This window comes from Ceratina calcarata, unplaced genomic scaffold (assembly GCF_001652005.2).
Source record: "Ceratina calcarata isolate Rehan_Ccalc_2016 unplaced genomic scaffold, ASM165200v1 scaffold53, whole genome shotgun sequence".
NCBI classification, from domain to species: Eukaryota; Metazoa; Arthropoda; class Insecta; order Hymenoptera; family Apidae; genus Ceratina; species Ceratina calcarata.
In genome coordinates, this window is record NW_017176451.1 from 1,186,117 (window position 1) to 1,213,408 (window position 27,292).

General features: G+C 44.7%; 3 protein-coding genes across 3 annotated transcripts in view; 1 reads left to right on the plus strand and 2 right to left on the minus strand.

Moving 5' to 3' along the window:
- Positions 1-27,292, minus strand: part of IntS10 (integrator complex subunit 10) — a 37,799-nt gene that overhangs the window by 9,744 nt on the left and 763 nt on the right. The window lies entirely within an intron of this gene.
- On the minus strand, positions 8,559-11,574 carry LOC108628572 (uncharacterized). Its single transcript, XM_018030578.2, has 5 exons — positions 11,202-11,574; positions 10,948-11,095; positions 10,802-10,884; positions 10,462-10,615; positions 8,559-10,201 (listed from the first exon to the last, which is right to left on the minus strand). Exons 1-5 carry the CDS (start codon positions 11,262-11,264, stop codon positions 10,014-10,016), a joined length of 636 nt encoding a protein of 211 aa, XP_017886067.1. The 5' UTR covers positions 11,265-11,574; the 3' UTR covers positions 8,559-10,013.
- LOC108628632 (putative ATP-dependent RNA helicase CG8611) lies at positions 11,891-22,022 on the plus strand. Its single transcript, XM_018030700.2, has 9 exons — positions 11,891-12,105; positions 12,173-12,970; positions 13,042-13,308; positions 13,381-13,601; positions 13,665-14,271; positions 14,330-14,563; positions 16,790-17,132; positions 19,660-19,861; positions 21,577-22,022. The coding sequence occupies exons 1-9, from the start codon at positions 12,046-12,048 to the stop codon at positions 21,716-21,718; spliced, it is 2,874 nt and encodes a 957-aa protein (XP_017886189.1). The 5' UTR covers positions 11,891-12,045; the 3' UTR covers positions 21,719-22,022.

The window sequence follows — 27,292 nt, forward strand, 5'->3', positions numbered from 1 at the left end:
AGAAAATGTGATGTGAACAAAAATTCGGCCATTTACATTAGAACATTTGTAAAGTACTAAAAATCGGCGGTCTCTTGAGAATACGGTTGATGTTGGTAGACAAGAAATGAGAGAGAATGACAATTTTGAGAAGTTGAGAACTCTGGCTCTGACAGGGATTCGTTTAGCAGAAACGTATTGCCGACTTCCGGCGAGCAGAAGGCAACCATCCGTGTGTACAGCGGGCATGTGTGTACGTACAGGTACGCGCACGTTGGGGCACGTAAAAGCGAAATCTCGAAAACCGCATCACGCAAGGGTGGTTACAATACGGGCTGCTGATTTCCGACATTAATGACATATTTGCAACAATAATGTTCTGTCTGCGTAAACGAGTATATTATATAATGACGAAATACGCGGTTGCGGGAAAAGAGATGTACTAAGTACACCCCCATTCAAGTCTTAAGACATACATACATACATATTATAAAATCCTTAAGTGAATGAGGCGTTCTACGAATATGAATGATCATAATAAATTTCAATGCATGTAAAAAATTTCCAAGTTTAAAGAACGTTAATTTCGTATTTGAAATATTATTTAATTATTTGCATTAATTCATTGAAAGCTTGAAACTTTTCACGATTTATTGTATGACCTTTCATAAGATGCTATTAATGTGCGATTATAGTTATATGATTATTGTTATGTAAATTTTTATTAAATTAGAAAATAAATTGAAATAGTTATGAACAGAGTGTACAAAGTGTTCCCCGGTTGTGTTCAGTCAGCCAACATCTATACGCGGTCTCTACAAGCACGAATCGGTCGTTACGTGTTGGTCGTCGTCGTCGTCGTCGTCGTCATCGTCGTCGTGTGTGCAGCCGGCACATACAGACGATCCGGGCAAGCCGTTTCTTGTCGACGTGTGGGTGGAAGATACTCACGGTCGCAGGAAACAGCGCATCATGGTAATAACCGTCATCAAACGACGACCACTTAGAACCAGGCCGGGTTCCTCGTGGAAAATTCGTCCTTTTACCACTGCCCACGGAAACGTTTCCCTCTGACAGTAACGACTATCTCATGCTTTAGTCCTTTTCCGTGCGTTTGTATAAAATTTTTGTATACTTTTATTATCGTTATTCACGCGAATTGTGTCTCTATTTGAAAATGAACAACGATCACGACTGAGACATTACATTCATTCTCTTTTAATTCGTCTGTTAACATAGAAGAATCGCTGGCGATTTTCAAGGAAGTCGGCGACTTAATCGACGAGATGGCTCGTTAATTTCCCAGCAGCGGTACTCGGTTAATCACGGTCGCAGGAATCAGCGTGTATACGCATAACAACAGATTTCTCGTAGAAAATTAATGCGACGCGGTAAAGGCTTCTAATTTCTCAAGTTCGGAAGCACTGAGAATCCCTGACAGAAAAAAAAAAAACACGAACAGAAACTGCACATGTAATTTCGTAACGTCTATTTTCTATTAGATTAAAGTATCGTCCGCTAACGAGCATTCCGTGACACGATATTAAACTGTCCGCGATATCCGCCATTTGAAAACGAACGACGAACGGAGATGCCGCGGCACAGAGAGAGAGCGAGCGAGAGAGAGAGAGAGACGGCCAGATGGAAAACAGCCGTGGGTGGGAAAAACAGAGACGAAACGCGCGGAAAGGACCGGAGTACGCGGTAAAGAGAGATGGATGGACAGACAGAGAAATTACAGCCGCATGCTGCGTTCAGGAAACGGCGCATTCTATTGTGCTTTTGTCATAGTTAAACTGTCAGGCCAATTTCGCGGCGAGCCAATTTATGCTCACGTGTACCGACCGATGCACCTACTCTTCTCCCGCCGCTGAACTGCTACGTTATGCTGGACTGCATAATTTTGCAAAATTTTCCTGCGCGCACGGGAAACGAGAGAACCATCCGCGTCACTTTTAAGTAACGCTCCACGATCTCGCGTAAGCAATCGTTTCATCGATATTATGCTAATCGTTACTTCGGTGATTCATTCCGTTCTGTATAGGAAGAGAGAAGTAATAAGAAACAGTCCGAGTTGTCTCCCAGTAATAATCATTAAGATAATTTGCAGTTTACTCAACTCGATGCTTTTGGATTTCAGTCACGTTCCGTTAAAATTCTGCGAAGAGTTTTAGTCGGCTTTAATGATCGGAGCGACTAGCAAATCGGAGGGCCTAGGCAGTTAGCGTAATTAAATAATAATTGGAAGGAGAGAACGGTTGGTCGAGAGTCTATTAACTGAACCACGCCCCGAGTATTCCTGATATGTTGACCAATTGGTCGAGACTTGTCTCAGCCGCATGACTCTCTCTACTTATATTCCAAACAAGCGACAAAGCAAACCGTGAAACATTTTTCTCGAGATATCGTCATAATCCGACGAATTGCAGGTATCTTTTTTTCTAAGTTTCTACCGAGCGTTAAACGCGTTCCTCTGAATTTATCCATAGTAAGATGAGCGAGTATTATCGAAAGCAACGATTTGTTGCGACGCGTGCAGAATTTAAAGTCCTCTCATGCATTATGCATGCTGCGAAAGTGAAACAAACTACGAGCGAAAAACTGGTCCGCCACGCTGTTTGCGAGCGGCGCAGCGCGGCGGCGTAGAGGCTCTTCCAAAATCGATCGGCTGCTAACGTTACACGGAAACCGATCGTCGAAAGAACTTTATTTCGCGTGAATCCGTGGGTGTCGCGTTTCCAGGGAAATTCGCGAATAAGTACGTTGATTGCGCGAAGAGGAGGTTTCCTCTTTTTGTACAACAATTCAGCGTAACAATCATTTTCCTGATTACACAAAATGGCTAGGGTAGCTTCGTAGAAGAAGGTGAGATCGCAAGAGGATACGCGATGGAAGGCTTTCAGCGAAACTCTCGTTCGCAACTCGTATCCGGGCAATTAGCGGGGCGTTAAAGCATTCTATGGTTCCAAGGAAAGGCGGTTTGCGCACTTAAACGCAGTCGATCGGCCGCACGAACACTTTCGATGCTCGATGTGCATGAATAAAACATCGGGCGAGGAAGACGAGCCGCTCGCACGAAAGAAAGCAACGACCGAGGTGGAACTTCTGCCTCGTTCCCGTGGAAATTGTTAATTGCTCGTGCGAGCAAACACGAGTTTCGATGACGGGGGAGAATTGAAGTCGGCCGATGAAAATTTTAAACGCGCGGCAAAATGGATTTTCGAGAACCGTTACGGAGGGGTGGCCCCGACACCTAGACCCCTGCGTTTCGCCGTAATTGCGTTCCGGCACCACCGGCAAGCTTTTGATTTCACCTGATGACATCAGCGAATTCGTTCTACCTTAATGAAACATTCGCTCGTAATTACCCTAAGAGATGCTCAAGCATACAATATTAGAGTTCAGTATTCAGCATTTTCAGTCGCCTCTCTCTTATTTTGTTAATTACACTTTATTAGAGATGAAATCATTTGCTGGTTAAACCATCCGGCGAACGCCGCGATGAAAGTATCGCTTCGCGACCATTTTGGTGGTTCAGAATAGGGTGGCCGCTAAGTATATGTGCACTTCTGTCTCGATGACTGCCGGGAGTTCGTCTCCGCTGCTGGCTGCTGCGAGCGAATGTGTACGAGCGTAGCTGGGACGCTTGTGTCTTCGAGTGGCAGTACGATCTTCCAATGAAATCGCAGTGCATATATACAATCGGGTGGTACAAGCCGGCGCAGACGCGCCACGGAAACAAGGCAGGGGGTGCGTATTTCCACCCTCAACTTGGGCTGGTAATACCGCGGCCCGGGGTGTGAAAATCAGGAACGAGCGGAGGTGGAGGAGCCGGAACAGAAAGAAGGGCGAGCGAGCGACCGGAGGAGAGAGGGTGAAAAGTGGAGAAAGAGGAGGAGGAAGAGGAACAGAACGGGGAAGAGGGTGAGAAGCTGAAACACCCCTGGGTCCAGCGAGACTAGGGAGGATCGGAAGAGGCAAAAGAGAGAAGAGAGGGGATGGATAGTCGAGTGAGAGGGAGAGATTGCCGCCATTTTACAGTGGCGCGGATCTGCATAACGATCAGAGACTGTCGTGTTTATCAAAGCTTTTCTCCGCCATCTGCATAATTTTCTGCCGCGTCAGGATAGAGAGAGAGAGAGAGAAAGAGAAAAGGATGGCTGGATGCTATATACACCTTTGCTTCTCCACTCTCGAGTGCATTTTATGTGCACGACTTATGAAACTTTAACGCCCTTACGAATAAATTACTCGAGTAAGCGCCCGGTCGCTCCAACCTTCCGGACGCGTGATTGGCCCATTTGCATTTCAAGTGGCGACGAATTAATAAAAAAATGTTTGCCTAAGTTCTCGTCTGAACCGGGTTCCGACCAATTGAAATAGATACTTAAATATTTGTTGAAAGCGTCTCACCGACGCATTCATTCGATTCAAGCTGGAAGAAAATTGAAGGGACGACGTTTTCGTGAGAGTAATGATACATCTGTACGAGCATCGACACGGCCGAATTCCCAGAGCAACCGTTGAGGAAGAAAAATATTTAGTGACAGCCCCTGCCGCGTATCGATGGGGTGGTACTCGTTATTAGGGCTCTTATTAACCCAGCATATGGACTAGAAGGGCGATTTCAGATAGCGATCTCTGTCTCTCCCCGTGTCGGTGATCGCGTTCCCAGATACCGCAGTTTGCAGTAACAGGTCCTATTTCAAGGGATTACAGATAGGGCTAATCTTTATCTAACATCTTCCGTTTTCCGATCTTTCAGCTAGAATGCAAATGCTCGTTCCCCCTAAACCGTGAAGATAGTTGAAAAATAAGTGAGCAATGCCCGATTGGTGTACCTTTCCACTTTGATCGTCCCCAGTTTTAAATACTTTATGCCCCTCAGGTCTTGGGCTCGAATTTTCGGATGCACGAGCAGAAAATTTGCAAGATGATATTTCTATCGATATCGAGTATTTCTCTTTTTAATAAAGAGGGAATTCACTTATCGAGGAATTGAAGGGTAACGCTTTAGTTTACCTGATTTGGAGGCTTAATGAGCCCGTTGACACTTTGATGCAGGGTGTCCCGCGTGTCGCCGGGGAATTGCCAGCTCAATAATTCAAAGGCTGGCCGTAATGGAACTTGTCCGCGGGACTCGATCTATCATAGGAAATTGCACGGAGCCCTTTTACCGATGCTCATAAGAAACATACATATTAGAAGAATAACAGCGAGCTAGCTTGCTCGTAATCCCGTGTGTCTGCCATTCCGTTCCGTTCCGTTCTGTTCCAAGAATTGATTAGACCCCGGAAATAAATCGTACATGCGTGTGGGTGCGCTCGTACTCTCGTACGCTCCGCATAACGAAAATCTACGACGATTATATTTTTCAGAAGAACAAAAATTCGCGTTATACATACTAATGTAAATAATTCGAACAATTCATTAAGATACTTTCGATAAAAACGATTATTTTCGATTTAACGAGTTTAATCAAGTAATAAATTAGCGACAATTACCTCGGCTCGCTTTGTTCGCGAGGCCACGCATGGTTGATTAATTGGCACACTCGCTTCGGAAAGCAGAACCGGTTCGAAACAATCACCGATTCCGTTTGCGCCAATTTTTCCGGAAGCTCTAAGCTCGTTCCATCTGTCCGAAACGAAAAGCGCGCGGGAGGGAGAGAGAGACAGAGGTATAGCTGACGCATCGCGAACGATCTCCCGTCGTCCGTCGGCGAACGAGAAACGCTCGACGTCAAAAGCAAAGCTCAGAGGCAATCATGAGCTTTCGAATGCAAAACAGCAGCTTTCGCCTAGCAGCAGCACTCGGCACTTTTACATTTAAATGTAAACTCGCTGAGTGCGCGCCGCAGAGCCGCCCTCGCCATATCCACCTCCATCTAGACACCCCGTTTTTCCTCGCTCCCCTGTCCGCGTTCCGTTTCCATCCGACCTCTGCCGCCTCCACCTCTCTTTCGAGGACGTAGGCGATATGGTGGAGGCGCCTGGATTTAATATTTTACACCTCAAATGTTGGGCTCGCGCGCGCGTACGCGAGCGAGCAAGCCAGAAATGCAAAGCAGCTCGTCGAGTATCCCTCCGCTCTGTCGTCGTCGTCCATAACGATTCCCTCCCCTTCTTGGCTCGGATTGGATTTAAAACGCGCTAATTTGTCGAGCACGACACGACCCACGCTTCGCGCAGCCCGAACCCGGCTCGCGTGTCTTCGACCGTGTTCCTTCTGTGGCGACGACGAGCCTGTCTCACTCTCTCTCTTTCTCTGGTTGTATGTGAGCGTGGAGCGTGGGCACGGTGGGCCACATCTAAATTTAAAATCTGCTTTGCATAATGCCCGACCTCGTCGTTGCTCGTCGACCCCGGGACCGCCTAATTGCGGCCTCGTTCAAGTCCCGTGTCCTTTCCCTTCGACACCTACGGCAGCCATTCTCGAAAAACCGGCTCCTTCCGCCCCCGTCCACCCCTCACGCTTGCTTCCGCCACTTTGAATCGACCGACTAGATAACAGGACCCTCCTTCTGTCCCTAAGTAATCGTCGATCCATCGCCTCTACAAAGATCGATCTCTGCTTTTCATATATGACACTCCTTTTAACGTATGCGAATGATACATTTCATGTAGGAAAAGACTTTTAAGCTGAGTGTCAAATCTTCTTCCTATCGTTACCGCAGCACCTTATCAATTGAATGATACGATATAAGTGGATATCCAGCTTAATGCGAACCGAGTGTTTCAATTATTTGAAGCTCGTGGGAGCACGTTGTATCGAGGCTACATCTTACGGTCAATTGCCGGGAATTAGCAATTGCCAATTACGTGGTAACGAGGTATCGCTCGATTTCTCCGGGCACACGTGCGCGAAACCTCGTTGGGAACGCCGGAAGCTCGATCGAAAGAAACTCGCTTCCAGTTCTTTCTTCGAGAGGATAATGATCGCGGTAATCTAGCTACTCGCAGACGGTACAGTACGTGGTACGAAATGAAATATCGCGCGATCCGTAATGGCTGGCTGTGCCTACTAGAAGAAATTTACACTTCTCCAACGTGGCAAGAAGCCTGCTCTAAATCAAGGGTTGCAAATGGAATTTACACATTAGATGACGCGAAGGTCAATGAATTCCGCGCACGTGCGTGCCGCCCATCCCTCGCCCACTAATACATTCGTCCATCGGTATTGTCCAGGAAAATTTGTCACGGTGGTCGCGGGGATAGATCGCTCTGTATCGTGTTTAATGTACTATTAAACGCAACCATTGTGCCCGCTCGTCCATCGTGTTCACAAATTTACTTCCTTCGTAGAGACGCGCTTCCCGCTGCGTCTCTACGAAAGAAAAAAACACGTGCCACCCCCGGAGAAATTCGAAAGTAATGCGATTTCTCCCTTGCCAGGAAGGGTCATCGGTCCGCTTTTCAGATATCCGCGAGGGTGGAGCAGAAAAAAATTATACATCGACTGAAGTATCCTCTCATTCATATGCTAAACTCGTGCAACGTTTCCTACTCAATCTTGGCAAACAAACTCCTTATTCTTAGTTCTAACTATTTCTCCTAAAGAATTTGTAAATCGGGAAGATAATCGTTTCAATTTTGATTTGAGGAAGGGATCGATGGGTAAACGTATTCGGAAGAGTACAGAGCTCTTATGGTCGTTACTGGCAGTTTCCTGCGATAACCCCAGCATTATACTCGTGGTCCCCACCCGAGTAACGGGGGACGAGAAGTCACAATGGGACACAATGACTGAGCCAACATTACGAATTAGGCTCGGTTACGCGTTTATTGCCGATTCCGGTCCAGGACAGCGGCGTCGCGAGTTTTCCAACCCGTGCGACCGATCCGGAAAGCACGCGCTCGCAAAAGGACGCCACTGCGGAGATAGCGAAGTATTAGCATTGGTTAGCTTTATGGGGCGTTCAGTTCCGCTGTTCTATCCTCCTCCCTTTCGTTCGGCTCGCATGCGTCTTCTCTGCTCGCTCAGAACGAATAGCGACAGATCAATAAAATCTGTCTGTCTGGAAAAGTAATGCCAAATCGACTGTCCGTTTTTGGCGGCCAACGAAGAAATGTCGCAAAAGGGGTTGAACCGACGCTTTTATGTCCGATTTTCTCTTATTCCAGGCAGACAAATATGGTTTACAAGCAATCAATTTAAAATGAAACAACAATTTGTCTGAAATTGTATGCGAATATTAACCATGAGGTTTCGCATTGCTCAACAGCTTGACGTTGTCGGTGGGAAAATCGTTTTTTCACGGTTATGTGACTGGCAAGATTGGGGTGCGACAAGGGGAAGCGAAATTGGGACGCAATAATTATTAATCAATTTCGTATTAATTGTTTTCTGGGCGTCGGGTTTAAGTGGGATGTTGTGTTCAGACTCCTGGCAAGCTCAGCCCAGTAACCAGCCAAAGTGTCATAGAAGAAGATTAATTACAGCCGCGGCACGTTTTACGCGCGGCATACGTGCGTCCGCCCCCTTACTTACTTACTTCGCTTCCCCGGAGCCTCGGATATTCGTAAAAGTATCCCAAGAAAAATGGTAAACACCGTCCAGTGAAAAGATATTTTCCAAGATGAATCAGTTCATAAGTTTATTCCGTTTATTCGAGGGAATCGATAATACATTAGACGTCGTAAAACTTACACAGGAAGTGACTTAAGAACGTAACAGCCGCAGATGGCTACAATATCCGATTGGTTTTAAATTCGGATAAAAACTTTCTCATTTCTCCTGAGTGAACACGACTCACCGATACCCACCCTGCTCGCGATTGCGCCCTGGCTGGCTGGTGTAGAAAAAAAGGGGTACACGAAAATAAAAGAGTCCCGAGGGAATAAGATTTCGCTGGTACTCCGTCCCCGAGCCACGAAAGAGCCAAGTTAGTTTTATTTTACAATCCATCGGCTTCCACGACACGGGGGTGGGTTTCGCTGTTCGACGGAGAAAGACGGAAAAAGTCGTTGGAATCCTTCTGGATGGTTGGACGAACGTCGGAGAGGGTGCAGAAACTGCGACGGGGGCGGGACACGGCTGTCAACTAGTGTTTTAAAAGTTTGCGACAGCCTACAAATTGGCTCGCTCAGTTCTTTTTAAAAGCACCACCAACCAACCACATCGCGTACCTCGCCGCCTGCCTCCCCGTGCTCGCAGCCGTATCGTTCAACGGGAAGCTTACCGAAGTTTTTGCGAGCGTCAATTTGTACGTTCCGACAAATCTCGTTATCGACAAAAATTATCCGTAGGTCGGCGAGACGTTCTCTCGGCTTAAACTAATTCCATTTATACAAAAAGGATATAAAGTCGATCGCGTGGAGGCACGTGATATTTCGGAATGCCCGAGATAAATCGCGTTTTCTATCGGGCATTGTGCAGCGCGGTCATTATTCTCGGGAGTTTCGTGAAAAGTTCCGACCATTTTCGGACAAATCGACCTCCATCGAGGAGACGCCGGTCTCCGTACAGGGAATATGCTTGCGCGCGATTCAAATCCCCGGAAGTTTAAAAGTATTTCGACGTAAAACGCGACCATTTCTCATATTTCCTATGCAGCCACGGTCCGCCGCCGGGCGCATTTGATACACTCTATTAGTCGCATCCCCGGACTGATTTATCGAGTTACTCGCGTTATTATACATTTTCCCCGTTGCGGGATTCGTATTTCTAGTAGTTCGCCGCGGTTCCATTACTGGCGAGTGATCAATGGTTATTATGCGGACTTAAGATTCGAATCTTTCCTAGAAACGGAGCTGCTCTTGGGCATCGGGACAAGCAACAAAAAAACGAGCTACCCATGCAAGACTCGTATGCGCCTAACTTGGAAACAACCGTCGATTTTGATTAACGCTTTAAAAACGCTTGTAGCTATAAATAGACTCGCTAACATTAAAGGTACTTGAACATTTACGCAGAAATTATCTAGACAATTAGTCTTGCCTTGATCCTTGATCGTTTTTCTGGCGAAACGAACGAAAATAGACGCGAAACGTTCACAGTTTGTCTTTGGAATTTGCGCGTAATATCGCTTTTAGCTACTTCGGTAAAATCGTGGGCGACTCGAATAACGAGAAGTTCTGCGAGAGAAAGGACGGCGACTTCGGCCCGTTACCATTGTCCTGCGGTGACATGACTTCCGTTAATGGTAAATCTGTACACTGTTGCTCCGTCGCCCATTCCTTTCGAGTGGCTTGCACGATCGTCCACAAGTAAACGCTCAATACTGTATCGAGAAGAAACGCTTACGATTAGACTATGAACTTGATGCGCTTATCGAAACATCGTGACTGTATGTAATATCGAAACATGTGGAGAAGATCAAAAGCGAAATTAGCAGTGTGATTTCTCGATAGATTTTTCTATTTATATTTAATTTTTTACAAATGTTTTATTTCGCTAAAAGATGCGCAGTCTACTTATGATCATCGATTGCGGACTCGCACTACATATAGAGAGCTGAATAAGAAATTCTAATGTACTTACGTAAATAGACGCTGGACGTCGGAATGTACCATATTGATTTATCGTAAACATCGTATTGTAGTCCGTGCGTCAGATGAATAGACAGCGCCACGGACTGATCTATTATGCTAATCATTTGCAAATACATCCAAGGCACGGCGCACTTAGGTTTCCTCTGTGAACGTACGCGGAAGTTAGCGAGATCGTTAGCGAGTTTAAAGCAAGGCTACTACGTGCCGAAAATACGTTCTTCAAACAAAGTCTAGCCGATTCCGTACACGACCGTGATGTTTTCCATTCTTTTGTCTCTTTCTCATCTACTTATACATATGCACGTATGGTAGTAAGTACGTGTACTCACTGAAATCGATCCTAAGGCGAGATACGCACTGGCCAGAAAGAACGATATCGCGTACACGAGGAAGAACACCACAGCTGTCTGAGCTACAAATTTCGTTGGTTAATTAGTAATCTAGAGAAGAGTTTACCACACCTCTGGTAACGAACCTTTCCTATCAAACTGCGAAGTTCTTAAGATCTGCATCCAATTTAAACCGAGGAGACCCCAACCTTCCGCCGTATCGAAGAACTCGTCGTCCGTTACTCTTGAGAAATAGTTGCTCATTAGCAAGTTTATCATGAGTATCGAGACCGACTAGAAGAATACGATGAAAACAAATTGCACGTGGTGAAGAAGATCTAACGATAATTTTACAGCGTTTACCGGCGAACCGGTTCGGCGACGATTATCTTTCACTCACCATCGAGTAGGTGCTGATAATTCTAGTTGCCAAAGATAGTCCTATGCAGCACAGACTCTTCATGTCGAATAACGCTAACGTCCTGATACGATGAACCACGAATACGAAATGCTCGATGGAGTAGGAACGGTCGTGGTTTTCGTTACTGCGCTCGAGCGGCACTCGGTAAAAAAAATGTAAACACGTACGCTAACAAGTAAACACGCGCGTAAATCATCGATCGATGGATTTCGATCCTACCGGTTGCGATTCATACGCTGTTTAATAAATCCCCAAGAATTTCATCTATGGCCAGCTCAGTTGCATCATTTGCGTACACATGCATACACGCATTATATTAATTTTTAAATAAAACTTTGTAATAATTATCATATCGATCATCATATTAAATGTTGTTTCAATTATTGCACCATTACATGAAGTACTGTGTCCATTTTTGCTATAAGATTTATGCCCCATCATATGATGCAAATGGGTTAATCAATCGCAAACGGATTTGCGATAAGTAATTTAATTTTATTTAATTAACGCAATTCCGAGAAGTATTATCATCTTGTTAATAAATAACGCGTATCTATAGCCGATGGATGCGGCAGCGATAACAGGAGTTTCTTAATAAGAAAATGCTCATCGGGTTTTTAATCTGGAATTTGTAATCGCACGTAGCCTCGTAACCAGCGTGCTCTGATTCACGCAGGCGCAGTAATATCGACTGGAAATGTGCGTTTGACATGTGCTTGTAGGTTAAGTGTTACGAGTCTCAATATTTTCCTCGTTTCTTGTTGAATAAAAGTGCTTACGGTATTTCTGTTTGAAGTGAGGATTACAAGAAAGAGTGTGATAAATGATTGTGCAAGACATGGATATTTCTTTGAATATTTCTGCAGGACCTGCTGCGAACAAGGTAAGTGAGAGGTTGGAAAATGTTTATCAATATTGTTTCCTCAATGGAATTTCTCTTGTTTAAATAGAAAACAGGAAAAGATGATGATTCTATTCTTAGTTTGATGAGAAGTAAGAAAGATGACACAGTAAAGAGTAAAACTAGTAACGATAAAAAATTGAAAAGCAATTCTGTTAGGGAAATCAATACTAAAAAAAGAATTAAACAAAAGTCGTTAGGAACAATTGTTGCACAAAAATTAAAGACGAAAAGTCTATCGAACAAAAATCAATCGTTTACTGTCAAGAAATTAAAGGCGAAGCCACAGACGAATGTTGAACAAAAACAACTGCAGCAGGAGGTAGCTAAGACGTCTAGTAAAATAGATAAAATTGATACAGATAAGAATATATCATCTAATGAAGCTTCGAGTGAACCTACTATTTCGTTTACTAAAATTAGCAATAAGAATTTCGGCAAAACATTATTAGCTAAAAGGAGAAGCACTACAGATTCTAAAAAGACACTTTCTAGCATATTTTCAAAGCAGACAGAATCAGCAGATGAAAACGTTAGTTTGTTAGATTCGTGTAAAAAGATCGAACCGGAACATGTACCAAAAATAAAAAATAAACGAGAATTTAACGAGGAACCTAAAATATCTGGTAATAAGAAAAAGAAAAAACAGACAGAGAAATCAAAAAATGGAAATGATGACTATGTCGAAAATATTAAAAGTACATCTTATAAATCATTTGGGAAAATTGCATCTTTATTTGGCAATAATCCAGAAATACCAAACATCGGTCAGAGATTGGTAAAGCCAATAAATGAGCCAATATTTGCAGGGACAACATTCTCTGATCTAAATGTTCATCCTTTTATGGTCAGTACCTACATCTACACGTTACGTATGAAGTACTAACATAATTGATTAACCGCGAAACACTTTATCAGATATCAAATTTGGAGCAAAATATGACGATAACTAAAATGACAATCGTTCAGCAAAAAGCTATTCCACAGATACTTTCTGGTAAAGATGTTCTAATTAGGTCTCAAACGGGTTCTGGAAAAACGTTAGCGTATGCTTTGCCTATAGTTGAATGTTTGCATAAAATTAGGCCGAAATTGAATAGAAACAGTGGTTTGAAGGCTCTTGTCATTGTACCAACTAGGGAACTGGCGCTACAAACTTATGAATGTTTCTTAAAATTAATAAAAGTGAGTTTCATCAAATTAATGAAGTTGCGTAATCCGTCGATAGATGATTAACTTTTAAATCGTTTTACATAGCCGTTTACGTGGATCGTGCCAGGGTATCTGGCAGGTGGTGAAAAGAGAAAGGCAGAGAAAGCTAGATTGAGGAAAGGGTGTAATATTTTGGTTGGTACACCGGGAAGATTGTTAGATCATATAAAAAGAACAGCAGCTCTCAAATTGAACGATGTTAAGTACTTCGTTTTGGACGAGGCAGACAGAATGTTCGATATGGGATACGAGAAAGATATATCTGGGTACGTTTTTTAACTAGAAGATTTATAGAATAGGTATATAATTTAGAACATATACAATTTTAGCATAGTGAGTGCATTGAAAGTTTCGATTCCGAGTGAAGAGACAAGCTACGATGCGCTGACAATGCTACGGCAGAATATGAAAAAAGTTTTTACCGATGAGGATGTTGAAAAATTAGAAAACGATAATGATTCAAAAAATGCTGGAGGTGATCCCGAGTTAAACGATAGCATAGATTTAAACGATGCAGTAGAAGATAGTGTTCAACAAGAGTATCATTCTACCGACAATGACTCCGAGAACGATGAGCCTTACGTGAAATCGAAAAAATTCAACGAGCGTAAAATTCCGGAAGGGACAAAACCAAATGCGGGAAGAGATAATAAACAGAGAGACGATGATAATAATAGCGAGGTCGACGAATCGCGAAGACAAACAATATTACTTTCGGCGACGTTGACACAAGCGGTAGAAAAATTAGCAGGTCTAGCGATGGCCCATCCTGTTTTCGTGGACGCCGCGAAAGAAAATTTGGCAACTACCGGCGGCGACGCCAGCGAATTGAACGAAGATTTAATCGTTCCACAAAGCGTGAATCAAAGTTACATTGTCACGCCACCGAAATTGAGGATGGTGACTCTGAGCGCTTATATCGCGGGAAAGTGCCAGGTACATTGAAAACACATCGATTCTGATCATTTCCTTCATAACAGTTTTCTATTGACAGAGTCAACACGGTCAACATAAAATATTAATATTCATGGCGACGCAAGACATGGTCGACTATCATACAGAGATCTTATCGTCTGTGTTGACCAAGCCTGTCGACGAAGACGACGACGATTCCGATCCTCTGGTCGACGTAGAATTTTTCAAACTACACGGCAGCATGACGCAGAAGGAACGAACGGAGGTTTTCAAAACTTTCCGGCAGGCGAAGAGCGGAGTTCTACTTTGCACGGTGAGTGTTATTTTCAATTGTTTCGCGCATGGAAAAGAATCGCGTGACGCCTTATGAAAAGCGACGAAACGGTGTTCCGGGAGAGTTAAAATTATTCTGAAACGGAGCAAAAGGAGAGAAGCGGAGAAGAAAAGCTAGGAGTAGCCGGCGGCACTCCCCGAGCAGTAAATTACCCCGCGGCTTATTCTTTCAGGGCAGAATTTAATATCTCTGGACCCACGCTGCGTCCGGAGGTTAAAAATTATGCGCGCACATGAGGCCCTCGTAACGAGTATAATTATGATTGTTTGCCCGTTATGTGCCGGCCCCTTCTTTAATTGTTTTCCACTTTTAAATAGCGCGAACGCTGAACGTTAATGATACTTATCGCGACGAAGGAATCCCGCCGGTTCAGTTCCGTAATATTCGATGCAAATTGCCGGCGCGTTATTTTTCAAACAAAATTTTCTTTCGCTAATTATCATCGCGTGTTCGCGTTACCGAGCGAATTAACCTTGCATCGATGATCAACTTCACAAGATCGACTTTCCGTTATATCGTGACAACTGCTTGATCATTGTAATTACAGGTGAAAGTAATCGATCCCCGATGATATCGCGAAAAGAACCAGTGTGTAATAATAATAATTAAATTAATCATCGTTTTACTTTGTGCATCTCTTCCTGCTTACCAGTTAACGTCTATGAATTTCAACGAAAAAAACAGGAAAGCATAGTCAAACTCTAGAATTACAAAATTCACGATTCGCGACACGCAATGCCGTAACACATTTGCCGCAAGATTAATTTCTTTCAATCAGGCGACCGTAGAAACGCGCCTCGGACTCTCATTTATCGAAACCCAAGCCAATCGCTAATTACGAATCTTTTTAAAGCGTATACTTGTAAAGATTTTTATGACAAATCGGACTCGGCTCGTTCACCGTTAGAATTTCGGCGCGGCGCAATCAGAAAACAGAAACGAGAGAGCATGCGATGGCAGCCGCCCACATTTTACGGCGTCACTTGAACGGAGATTCTATGGCAGGATTATTAATTTCCACGTTGAAAACTCACGAGAGCCCCCGCGGATGGAATGTTCCGCGGGCTCTCAGCGGTGGTGGATCCGGATCCACGAGGTGATCTATGGTCCGAGTGAGATGTTTTGAGCGGACGATCCGTTCTCGATCCGCTCGGCCCGTGATCGCGGCCGAGCTCCTAAACGATCGTTTGTCTTAATCGCTGCCATCGATCGCTCCGCGTCCCTGTTTTCGTTACATTATATCGCACCGGTGGCAACTGCGGTGCTTGTTCCATCGAAAGCACATACGTAGGCGTATTTCGCTTTATCGGCCCATCTTTCCTGGGCCCTAATCGGACTTGTTCATAACCGTCGATCAATTATCACCGAGTCTCGAAACACTTCTTGTCAAGGAAACGCAATATAATATTTAGATTGCGGATTTTATGCATTTATAAGACAAATGTCTGTAATGTATAAAATTATATCAGAATATTGCAGTGCTTATTTAAAATACGTTTTCTTAAATCAGGAAAATATGTAACAACATTGGTCCATTTTCCTCTGGTTTCCTCTATAGAAGAAATTACGTATTGAATATCGCCGTGGCACGAATGATAAAACATTGGCACGACGGACGATATTTTATCCGCAAAGAGCGAGCTTCTTTCTCGTTTTCCTTCACCTCGGCGCCTTGCCCGGTCGAATTAATTCGATAAAACGATAGAAAAAGAAAGGGGAAGGCAGACACATCCGTATCGTGCCGCGCAAGAATTTTCGGGGCCACGACGCCGCCCCCCACTGGTGGTCCGGGATTAGTCTCCAGGGTCGTCAAGCAGAAACTCTCGATGCGCTCCGTTCGGTAAATCATTGGTTAACCGAACGCAAGGAAATCAGGGCCGTGCTCAAACGTTCGCCGTTGGGGTCTCGCAGCGGGCGCTCGCTGCATTCACCTTCGTACAAAACGAGAAATCGACGCGGTTTGTAAGACATTTGTACCGGCGGATCGCACAATCTCGGCTCTCCTCTCGTGGATTACTGTCGAACAAGATGTTCTAGTACATTAGAACTTACTGATTCGATTACTCGTTTGCTAATTAATACACTGCGGATTTCGTGCATCCGCAGTAAATGTGTGCGAATAAAAATAGAACATCAAGAACCTAATACAAATCATTTTCTTAATGCATAACTTTGTATGAAAATCTGCATTTGATATTCAATTAGGATGTCGCGGCCCGAGGACTCGATTTGCCGAAAGTGGACTGCGTGATTCAGTACACCGGACCTACTTCAGCCAGGGATTACGTTCACCGAATCGGCAGGACCGCGCGAGCCGGTTCTTCCGGTTCGGCCACGATCTTCCTAACACCGCCGGAAATCGAGTTCGTGCGGATGCTTGAATCCAGGCGCATACGAATCAGGCAGGAGAGCATGGACGACGTGTTGGACAAACTGTTGGGACCTCTGTCGAAGCACTCTTCGGCCCACGGTGCCGCAATCGCTCTCCAGAACGAGTTTGAGAATATGTTGATAGAAGACTCGAAGCTCCGTGAAAAGGCGTGCAAAGGTGAGTCGCGTATACGTGTATATCTTTTTATACACATTGTCAATAATACATTTCGATTTAATGTAATCTTTCAATGGAGATTATCTCCGATGGGATGTTTATCTGATTTTATAATAAACAATGAGTAATTCGAAATGAGTCTTTATGAACGGTGATGTATGTATATGGTAAAGAGCGATGGAGGGGTTGAACCGACTTTACGGTTTCACGCTTAACGCGATTCCGGGCTCTGTGAGACACAAAGTGCTCATGAAATTTAGCGAAGTATGAGAGGGAGAGCACGCACTTCGATTCAGTTGGATCGGAACGAAAGCGAGCTGACTTCGGGGTAGGCTAAGCCAATTCCAGCGGGGCACCCCACTCGCATATAAAGCAACCCTCGCGCGGCCAGAAGCCTTCGCTCTCTCTGTCTCGGTTTTCGTTTGCCACTCGGATATTTACATACTCTCTGGATGATCTTGTTTGCGACGCTATGCTTCTTCTAGTAGGGTCGTTAGCCCATGGAATTTATACGCCGGCAATAATAAATCCATTACGAGGCGATGATTCGAGGGAATTTTCACCCTCGCGACCCCACTTTATGTTAATAAATAATAGTATATAAAAGATACGGCTGATTGGTGTTCGATACTACGGGGGTGATCGATTCTAAAACGAAAAATAACAGCCATAAATCTTTTAAAGAAGTTTTTGAGTTCGCAGTTGTGTCACGTCAAGCGTGGCTTTACACGAAGGTTAGCCACGGTTTTTGAGCGCTTAGCCGGCTCCAGATTTGAGTGACGGTACACAGTTAACCACTTGACCGTGCCTCTACGTGTCCCGAGTGATTGATAGATTAATTGTCTACGAATCGAGTTTCTCCATAAAGCTGCAATATTACCACAAAACAGAAAAAGAAACAAAAATAATTTTAATTCCGTTTCTTTCGTTTCACAAAAATAAAGATATATTGTGTAGCCACATATTCTCTTCTCTTCTACCCTCTGGGTTTAATTCGTGACCAAAGGAGGGTCAGCAGGGTGCGCAGAAGTGGAAATCTCGCTAATTCGTAACATTATCACCCCAATAGAGCCGAACAGCCCTTAATAGTGAATACAACTCCACAGTACGACCCCCTGGCATGCGACCCCTACCACTAACCAAAGAGATTCATCTACTCCATCCCCATACATGTATGTGCGCCTCTTTACTCCACTCAGATATACCTTTTCTTTGATAATTTTCGTAAATCTTCTCAAATCTTTACATTTTATATCACAGACCATTAAACTTCTAATTCCACAGAAAAAATATACACACTGCTATGCATTTATATTCTCGCGAAATTAAACTCAAACTATGCATACAAAAGAAAAAATATGTTTCGTTTGAATAATAAATTGAACTTTGAAAAATGAATGAGTAACTTCTGGTCTAAATATATTTCTCATGGGAGAATCAGTGGTATGGTCGGACGAATAAAGTTAGATCGAATCGACTGTAGAGTGGTTGGTACGCGTTTCGCATGGGGGTGGCCGACACGATCCAACCACTGAATGTGGCTTCCGCCAGAACCACTTACGCTTTGTGGCGAGAGACTCTTAACAATGCGATACAGGATACAAATACAATAAGACGCAGTTACATCACTTAGGAACAATGCCACCCCTCGCGGCCACCTCGCCCCTGCGCCGCGATTCCACGAGTTAGATACCACCCCCGCGGGTGATTTATGCGCTAAATGGAGAAAAACATTTCTCCCTTTTCAACGCCGGGGCCGTCGAAAGAAAGATTTTCACAAGTTTCTTATGTGCGGAAGCGTCGAGCCGGGATGGAAGCCAGACGGAAATCAAGCCGGAAAATGTCGAGACATAAGCTGCGTGACGTGAATTATCGAAATTATACATAGACGTTTCGCTTTCATAGCAGACATCCGTTCAAATCGTTTATTTTCTCATTAATAACTTAAAAGCTTGTACATAAATTATGTACGCTTTTCAATCTGGTATTTTGCAAATATTCGACAAATTCGTCATTCGCAAAAAATTCTTTTGACATCAATAATTGTAACTTTGAAGTGAAGCGAAGGGAGAAGAGTCTCGATCCGTCAAAAGGGCAGAGGTACTTCGGGGTAGATTTTTCGCACGGAGTGACAGTAACAGTGGCACATGTCAAGTTCTCTCAGGACCGGCGAACCCCCGAGTTTCTCACCCGCAGCGCGCACGGGAGCTGGAGGAGCTTAAGAGGGGATAACGGGGGGTGGACTATTAGCCACAGCACTTGACTCGACCCCCGTTAATGCCTCTTAATAGCTCACCACCCCATAGAGAACCTCCGTGAAACTTAATGGAACCACGATTAATAAGAGCGTCGCAACGCCCAACGATTATATTCGAGTTAGCACGTGGCCTCATTTACACGTAGGCGGGGACCACAGCATTTTCTAGAGCTTTTCTCAACGGTCCTCGAGACCACCATGGTTCGTCGTTACGTCGTTAGTTACAGCTTGCCCAAACGTAATCGGATCTCTTCAATGTTTTTCTTTCAGCGTACAGCTCGTGGATACGTTTTTACTCGAGCTATCCTCGCGACATGCGAGAGATTTTCAATCGGAGGACTGCCCATCTGGGTCATTACGCCAAGAGTTTCGCGTTAAGGGAAACTCCGCAGCGAATCGGTGGAATAGGAACGAAGATTCATCGAAAAGACAGCACGAGGCAAGAGCACAACAACAGGCTCACCAATGAGAAGTAAGTATATCGACACTTTGCATGAATCAAGCTCAATTTCAAAGGCAAGACGTGATCCTATTCGAAGTAGACAATCCTCAGCACTCAGTATTAATGACGGATTCACGCGTGGCTCAGCAGCCCGCGATCTCCCTTCCTCCCTTCCTCTCTCTCTCCGTCTTTCTTTCTTTCTCTCTGTCTCTCTAGTTACTCGATAACTAACAAACGCAACCACGTGCGTTAACAGACAGTAGACAGCTCGCGGTTCCTGGAGAGCTTAGATACGTCAAAAGCGTCGCTGTGTGTCATTCGTCATGTACGACGAACGGGCGGACACGGTGTACGGTGGCTGGCAGCTATAACCCATACGGCTCTCGTCGTGCTCATCCTCGTTGTCTCCCTCGGTTCCCCTTCGTTTCTCTCTCGGCTCTCGTTCTCGCCGACCGCGTCTCCGTCTATCTCTCCGGGGTATGCATTTCGCATGGCATTCGGCTGGCTTCTGCCCTTCTCCAGGCTTCTCTCGTTCTCTCTCTGATTTTACGCTCTCGCTCTGTCTCTCCATTGTTCATAATTATACAATACGGCTATTAAACAGACTGATGCGACCGCTACATCCGGCCCCGGCTGCGGCATTTACGGAAACCACGGACGAGCACGAGCCTCCCTGCTCTCTCTACCTCCCTTCTTCCTCTCTCTCTCCCCCTCGAGGTTAATGGAAATCTCTCTCTAACGCACCGTCACCCTGATTTTCTGTTCATCGCACGCTATTTTTTTACGCTCATGCGTTTTAGCTGTTTTGGTCCTCTCATCTCGACGAGATATCTGTTTTTCCCGTTTGCTTGGCCGACCAGAATGTCAGCACCCGGTCTTTGTCTCCTATCAGACGTTGACACAGCTCTCTAAATTACTCTTTCGTGAAACCATTTCTTTTATCATTTAACCATTGCAATATGCGTTCGCTTTGATATCTTGCGGCATATTCAATTTTGTTAAAAATTGTATAAAATTGATTGCTTCTGATCACTCATGAACCGAAGAACTGTGAAGCTAATTATCTGTCTCTCGAGTATCGACGATTCGCACGGGCCGACATTAAGCGTTAACTCGTTTAATGCGATTTGAATGGGCGTGCTTTCGATGCACACAACGGGTAACCGACGGGTGCCCTCCACCCGTGGAGAGAGAAAGAGAAAAAGAGAGAGAGAGGTCTGTTTTAATGGGTGAAAGGCGGGCACCCAGCCTACGGTCCAATGGATCGAGAGACCCACGGTGTACGCCTCTGTGGGTGCGATTACGCCTGTCCCTGTGTGTAATTCTACAAAGTTTACGCCACGCAAATGCGCTCTATCTTTCCTGGATAAAAGGACTTTTGGAACGCGCCGGATTTTTCAGAAAAGATTCTTTCCGAGCGAATTCGTGGAACGGCTGAGTTTTTTGCGTCTGTCCGGTTGATTACTCTCTTGTCGTGCTGCGCGGTCACAGATTAGGCGAATAAAACGGATCGGCCGGGAAAAACGTAGCGAGGAACGTGAAATTCGGCACGGCAGTTGGGCCCGAAATTCTCGTACCGGGCCAGGCAGGGGGGTGTATGTTCCCGGTTCCGTTAATGCGAGCCGGCTTTTTTGTTGATTTTCGATTACCTCGCTCTGTCCTCGCCACATGTCGTTTACGTCGAATTACCGAAAATTGCGGGTTAGCCCTAATGCGACGATTAAGGAGCGTTTCTGTGTTTCCAGGCCCGACGGGGAACCGAGCCAGAAGAAGAGTCAGAAGCGTCGGGACGAGTCGAGGACGGGGTTGCTGAAGAGAGTCAGGATGCTTAACACGTCCGAGTACGACAGCGGCCTCCAGCCGGCGAAGAAGCCAAAGAAATCCTGAGCTTTGCATTAACACTTCGGCTACTACTAAACAGAATGCGATTTCCGTTATCGTGATTCCCACCTCTCATGTAAATACTATCCCCTTCTCTTAAGCGTACGGTTAACCGTAGAATCAGGTTATTCACATTCTCCTAAGTCCATTGAAGCTCTTTACTTCGACATCACGGAGTTTTATTGCATCTCTCACCAGGAATCGATCTTCTATGTATAAAACTTCCGATACGTTATCCGCGTCCTATCATAAATTGAGACCTATTAAAAAACAAACGTTCGAGCAAAATCGAATACAGTGATTAAAAAATTTTGTTGAAACTTCTTTCCTACAATTACCATCGGACAGTGCATATTAAACAGTGCACTGAATTCCATTGCATGCGCGGATGCGCACCTTTTTTGCCCGTAAATATACGAGGCGTAAGTATGTCGGTACGATGGGGAGACAGAAGCGAACGAGAGGAATAAGGGCGGAGGGATATGATTAATACGGCAGCATTATTTTCAGATTTTTTGCAGCACGATCCGCGAGCGCAAATTGCTTGCAAATAAAGGCGGCGTCGACTATCGCTGTTGGTAGAGGGGGGGCAGGCATCGACGAGGTGGGGAAGAGGGTGGAGAGAGCTCAGCCGGGCTTAATTTAATTTAATTATGCCTTCTTTCTTCGCTACCAGCGCGCCGGAAGATAGATGGCGAGGCCGGAATCGGTTGAATCGCTTCTCTCGCAACGTCGTACGGTATTACGATTTTCTTGCCGCCACGAGTTTTAATCGGTCAAAATATTCGATTAACGACGCCGAGATATGAAATTCTTTTTACTAAAACGCTGCTTTCACCGTTAAACGGGACAGCCATCCCGGAATACTATAAATATCCGTCTTCATGCAAATTCGATTCGATTTAACCGTGATGGGGAACAATCATCGAGCGCGTATAAATTCGAATTAACCTGACCGCATATTTTTCGAAAAATCAGCCAGATGGTCTCCGGCAAATCGATTCTCGTGTCCGGGAGTCGGCGAGCGGATTCATTTGCCTTGAAACAATTACCCGCGTGCCGAACAGACTCTTTTTCATCGTCGCATCGTCGTCGGCGGAACGGTAAGCGCCGCATGACACGGTGAAATTTAATTAAACGTAATGTCCCTCGAGTCGATGCATTTTCGAAACCCACCCAAGTGGCAATCTGCGAAGCGGGCACATTAGACGAGAGACGGGGCAAAGAGTGCGATATTTATTCGTAATGCGCATCGCAATTCGTCGTGGCTTAGCATCAGTCATAGTCATCGCGAGCGTGCACACGCTTCGTAATGAACCGTACGATTAGGATATCCCGTTCGTTCATCGAATGGAGTTTCGTGGATGAACAAGTAATCGTAGATTGCCGCGCGCGAATAAAAAGGAATGCCGAAGAAAGGGTGTAATTCTCATTACCGGAGGATATGCGCAGCTTGAGTCCGCTTAATATAAAGAAGGAGAGGACCGGGGGAAAAAACCGAGCGAGAAGAAAGGGAGTCGCGCCTGGGACCAACCGCGCATCCACCCTCGTGTCTCGCTTTTTACTTAGAAAAATGCGTGTCCGCGACTAATTTCGGCTCCAAAAAACGTAAGCAGACATAAAAGGAACCGATTATTCCGGCCGATTACCGATTTCCGGCCAGTTAACGATTTTTTCGATTCGGTTTCGTTCATTACTACCCCTGGCAAAATGTTTTTCATCAGTGCATCGAGCACTGAACCCTTAAGGTAGTTCTTTTCGAATTACAGAAAAGAATCTATGAAAATATGTGTAATTTTCTTATGAAAGTCATACGAATATTAATATTAAGATTTCTCTGGTTAAAAACTGTGGATTCGCTTGAGAAAAGTGATTTTAAAAATACACATTTCGCATTTTCTAGACCCAAAGAAAAGTTTACAAAGGCAAACTTTTTAAAAATATATTCGTTCCTCATTCAGTTATTAATACATATGTACTTGACCAAAAACCCTGCACAGCCTTTCAATTTTATGCATTGAGCCGGTGATCGATTCATCATGAACGTAAGATCGACCCATCGATAGTTTTGATTGCGTATACAAATTGCAAACAGAATTCGTTTCGCGCAATCTTGATTTTAATTAAGCCACTCGGTTGCCCGCTTCGAGATTGTGCGTGTCGCATAATCGTCTGCCTTCCAATTGCCGCAGGTGCTTCACGCGACCGCGGCTCTACTCGTCGACGAAAACTCGGTTTCATTTCACGCTCAGAATTAAGAATAATATATTACAAGAGAATGATCATTGGACACGGGTTCAACGATCTGCTTGTACCAATTTTTACAGAAATCAATTTTATGCTTTCTTTTTTTAATAATGCTACATGCTTGCGTTAATGATTTTGGGAATTGAACATTGCGATGAATATCAAGAATAATAAGTATTGCTGAAACTGCTTTCGTAAGTACGCGTAACATGATTTATCATCAGTAAACAGAATTAAGTTACCGCAAGAGAAACCCGTTGAAAAATGCGTTGAAATCCGAGCAATTAGCATTTTACAGGCTGCGCATATCCCGTGGAAACGTTCTATTGGCATGTCATGCGAAGGAGCCATAGGTAAGCGTGCAATCGCCTCGTTGTTTCCTCGTGCGATATCAGAGATATCGCAACGTGTAGCCGAATCGTTAGGTTAAACTGTGCCGCGATTCGCCAACGAGTTTCCGCTCTCCGCGTCCCGATCGAAGTTGCAGAACGATTAAACAAATTCTTTGAGCTGATACAGGATACGATAAGCGAGGACGAATATAATAATTTATCGTTGCGATATCGTATTTCACGGTCCGCGGGCTATAGAAATGATTTCAATGGAAAAAAGATTGTTAAACGTGAAGAATTGCGAAAAATATATTACGAGGTTCCAGTCTCGAAGATCGTTGCGTTGGATCCGCGGTAGATTTGCCGGTCGATAGGATTTCTCGTGCATTACCGCATTAGCGCGCTCCATCGCGATAAGTAACAAGCTGTAAACTGCTTTCCCCGATGCAGGACTGCGCGATTTTGTTGCCTCGGTACAAACGATAATAGCGGCCACATACGCACACCGGTTACTTAACGTTCATTATAATTAACACGCTCGATGCCTTAACTTTCCCAGGAGGAAAGCGAGAATAATGCGCGTTTGTAATCGCCGACGCGTACAAGTTTCGTTTTATCATTTCCTCGGCCCGTTAACGACCGAGGAATTTATAAATTTCACGTAAGCAATCTTAATCGATCCTCTCTTAACCCCAACCTAACGGAGGTGTTCCGTTAACTTTTAATTAAAATAATTACGCCAACCATGAATAAACGTATACGATTCTTTCACGAGTATTTTGTAAAACGTTTTGAGAGCGTGTAATCGAGAAATGTAAATAAGAAACATCGGAGGTTGCAGGTGAAAGCAATCCTACTATCCAGCGAATTCCGGGTGTCTTTGAAGAAGACCCGCCGCGACAATTAACCGATGGCAATTAAGACATCTAAATTAATTCGCTCTGAACAAGCCAGATACTCCGTGGCGAGTGAACCCGCGTAATTGCCCGGGTTCTCACAAGCCTTTCGAAGAGCGCAGAAAAAGAGAGACGCGCACACCCACATTCGCGGTGTTATACATAATGTATACTTACACCTGCGATCTACCAACACGAACGATCGCCGGTAATAGCAACAATTACTTTATTTTACCATCTTCCCGGTTCTCAAACGCGATTTCATTTCCTAGGATTTTAAATATCCGCCTTTAGAAGAAACGCGTCGTTAAGGCGACTTTCTTTTCTCGCCGACGACTGTTTAGGCGCGAATTAAGAAGCCTTAACGCGACGGTGGCGTTAAAAACACGACTCTTGTACACGGCGCACAATGCGCTGATTAGACCGAGCGATCTTCGGTATTTATGTCCGCCACGGTAGACTCCGCGTAACGATGGCCTTAATTTCGCGATCAAGATCTCAGAAAATTATAAGTTACCGTTTCCTGGAACAGCTTCTTCCCGTTTCGCGTTAACGCGACCGAATTGAAATCGTAACGCGCGCTTTATACCGATCTTCCCTTCGTTTTACAGCGTCGACTTTTTGCGATAGCGATCGCTAATTATATGGATCAATTAGGAGTGGAGAAATAAAAACCATCCGGGAGAGAGTATAGTATAGGAAAATGAACACGAATGTGTACCGCGGCGGCGTGGTTTCATCGCGAGTAACACGGTCCGAGTGGTTTTATGTAATAATTTCATTACTGCACGTATCTCGACAGCTTCCTGATGCGTTACATTGCGCGGTAATTGTCGTTTTTCACGTCCGTTTCCTCGTTTCCAATTGTCCTAGTTACGCTCTGAATAATAATAATAATAATAATCCTCGAAACACATGCTCTAAGTTCTATACGATCGCATTCAACTGCGTTTATAGACCATTACCATTTGTTACAAAAATATTCTCATTAGTGTCGAGGATGTTCGCGTAAAAATTCAGTTTTTGATCGTCGATTCATTTGAAGTTGAGCACGACTGCTCCCCGCGAACGTCCTTACGAGGTACTGAGAAAGGAAGGAGCAAACAGATTGATATGAACAATAGGAATCTACAAAACGTTGCAAGTTGAAGAGAGCTGATACGCGAATGTAAACAACGGATAGAAGAGCCGGTAGTTGGCAATATTTTTATAAAACATTTTGCACAATAGTCGGTGGAAACTGCGGCTGTCGCAAACGTGGATTTTGCGAAATTTTTATGTAACTATTTCGTCGCGACTCGCGGCTTCCTGACGCGATAACGCTCGCAGCGCACGCTAATTGTCGTTTTTCACGTCCGTTTCCTCGTTCGGGGCCATCCTACCCACTCGTTCAGGACATTTTAGCGTTAACGAGTACTAGTTTAACGACACTCCCGGGACTTAATTGGCTACCGGTGGATTTATCATACCGGCAGCTACTCCTTTTGTTTCACGGAACGCGCCGTGGCATCGACGTTGCGCTTATAACTTTGCAATCCCTTCCCGCCGGTGATTAATGTCTCGCAAACGATGCACGGCCTGATGAACAATGACAAATCGCTGCCCCCCTCCCGCCCGGAGAGTAATTTAAAAAAAATTTCACGAAAATACCCTCTCCGTTCTCTTTTACTTGGGATGAAAGGAATTGCTGGCAGAATTCGGTAACGTCGATTCTGATGGAATGGAACGGTGTGACGTTTAGCGAATCGATAATGGCGTCGGATAAAAACGGTGGTTTGAAAAAAGGTGGATAAGGGAAGGGGGGAGCGTGGGGAAGGATGCTCGAAAATTATTCCGATATGAAACTCATCGCGCGGCGTATCGCGTCAAAGGAGCCAATTTAAAACAGCCCTTTCCAAGATTATCAGCGCGTCGCGTCGTTGCTGTGGGATTAATATATAAAAAAGATGAACGCGACGATGGCGGCGGGGAAAGGGTGAGCCGGAAAAAACGAGGAGATAGGAGGAGCATAGAAGTGTGCGGGATTGGTAAACTTCCCGGTAATTTGTTCGCCAGTCGCTTTGAACCTCTTTTAAACAACTACTGTATTCCTCTCCACGGCTTTT

Coding starts and splice junctions, on each gene's coding strand:
- LOC108628572 (XM_018030578.2), bottom strand. CDS start 11,264: ATGAAGAGTCTGTGCTGCATAGGACTATCTTTGGCAACTAGAATTATC. Junction 10,885..10,947: donor TTCGCAGTTTGATAGGAAAG/GTTCGTTACCAG, acceptor CGAAATTTGTAG/CTCAGACAGCTGTGGTGTTC. Junction 10,202..10,461: donor GACGTCCAGCGTCTATTTAC/GTAAGTACATTA, acceptor TTCTCGATACAG/TATTGAGCGTTTACTTGTGG.
- LOC108628632 (XM_018030700.2), top strand. CDS start 12,046: ATGATTGTGCAAGACATGGATATTTCTTTGAATATTTCTGCAGGACCT. Junction 12,971..13,041: donor TAAATGTTCATCCTTTTATG/GTCAGTACCTAC, acceptor ACACTTTATCAG/ATATCAAATTTGGAGCAAAA. Junction 14,564..16,789: donor GCGGAGTTCTACTTTGCACG/GTGAGTGTTATT, acceptor ATATTCAATTAG/GATGTCGCGGCCCGAGGACT.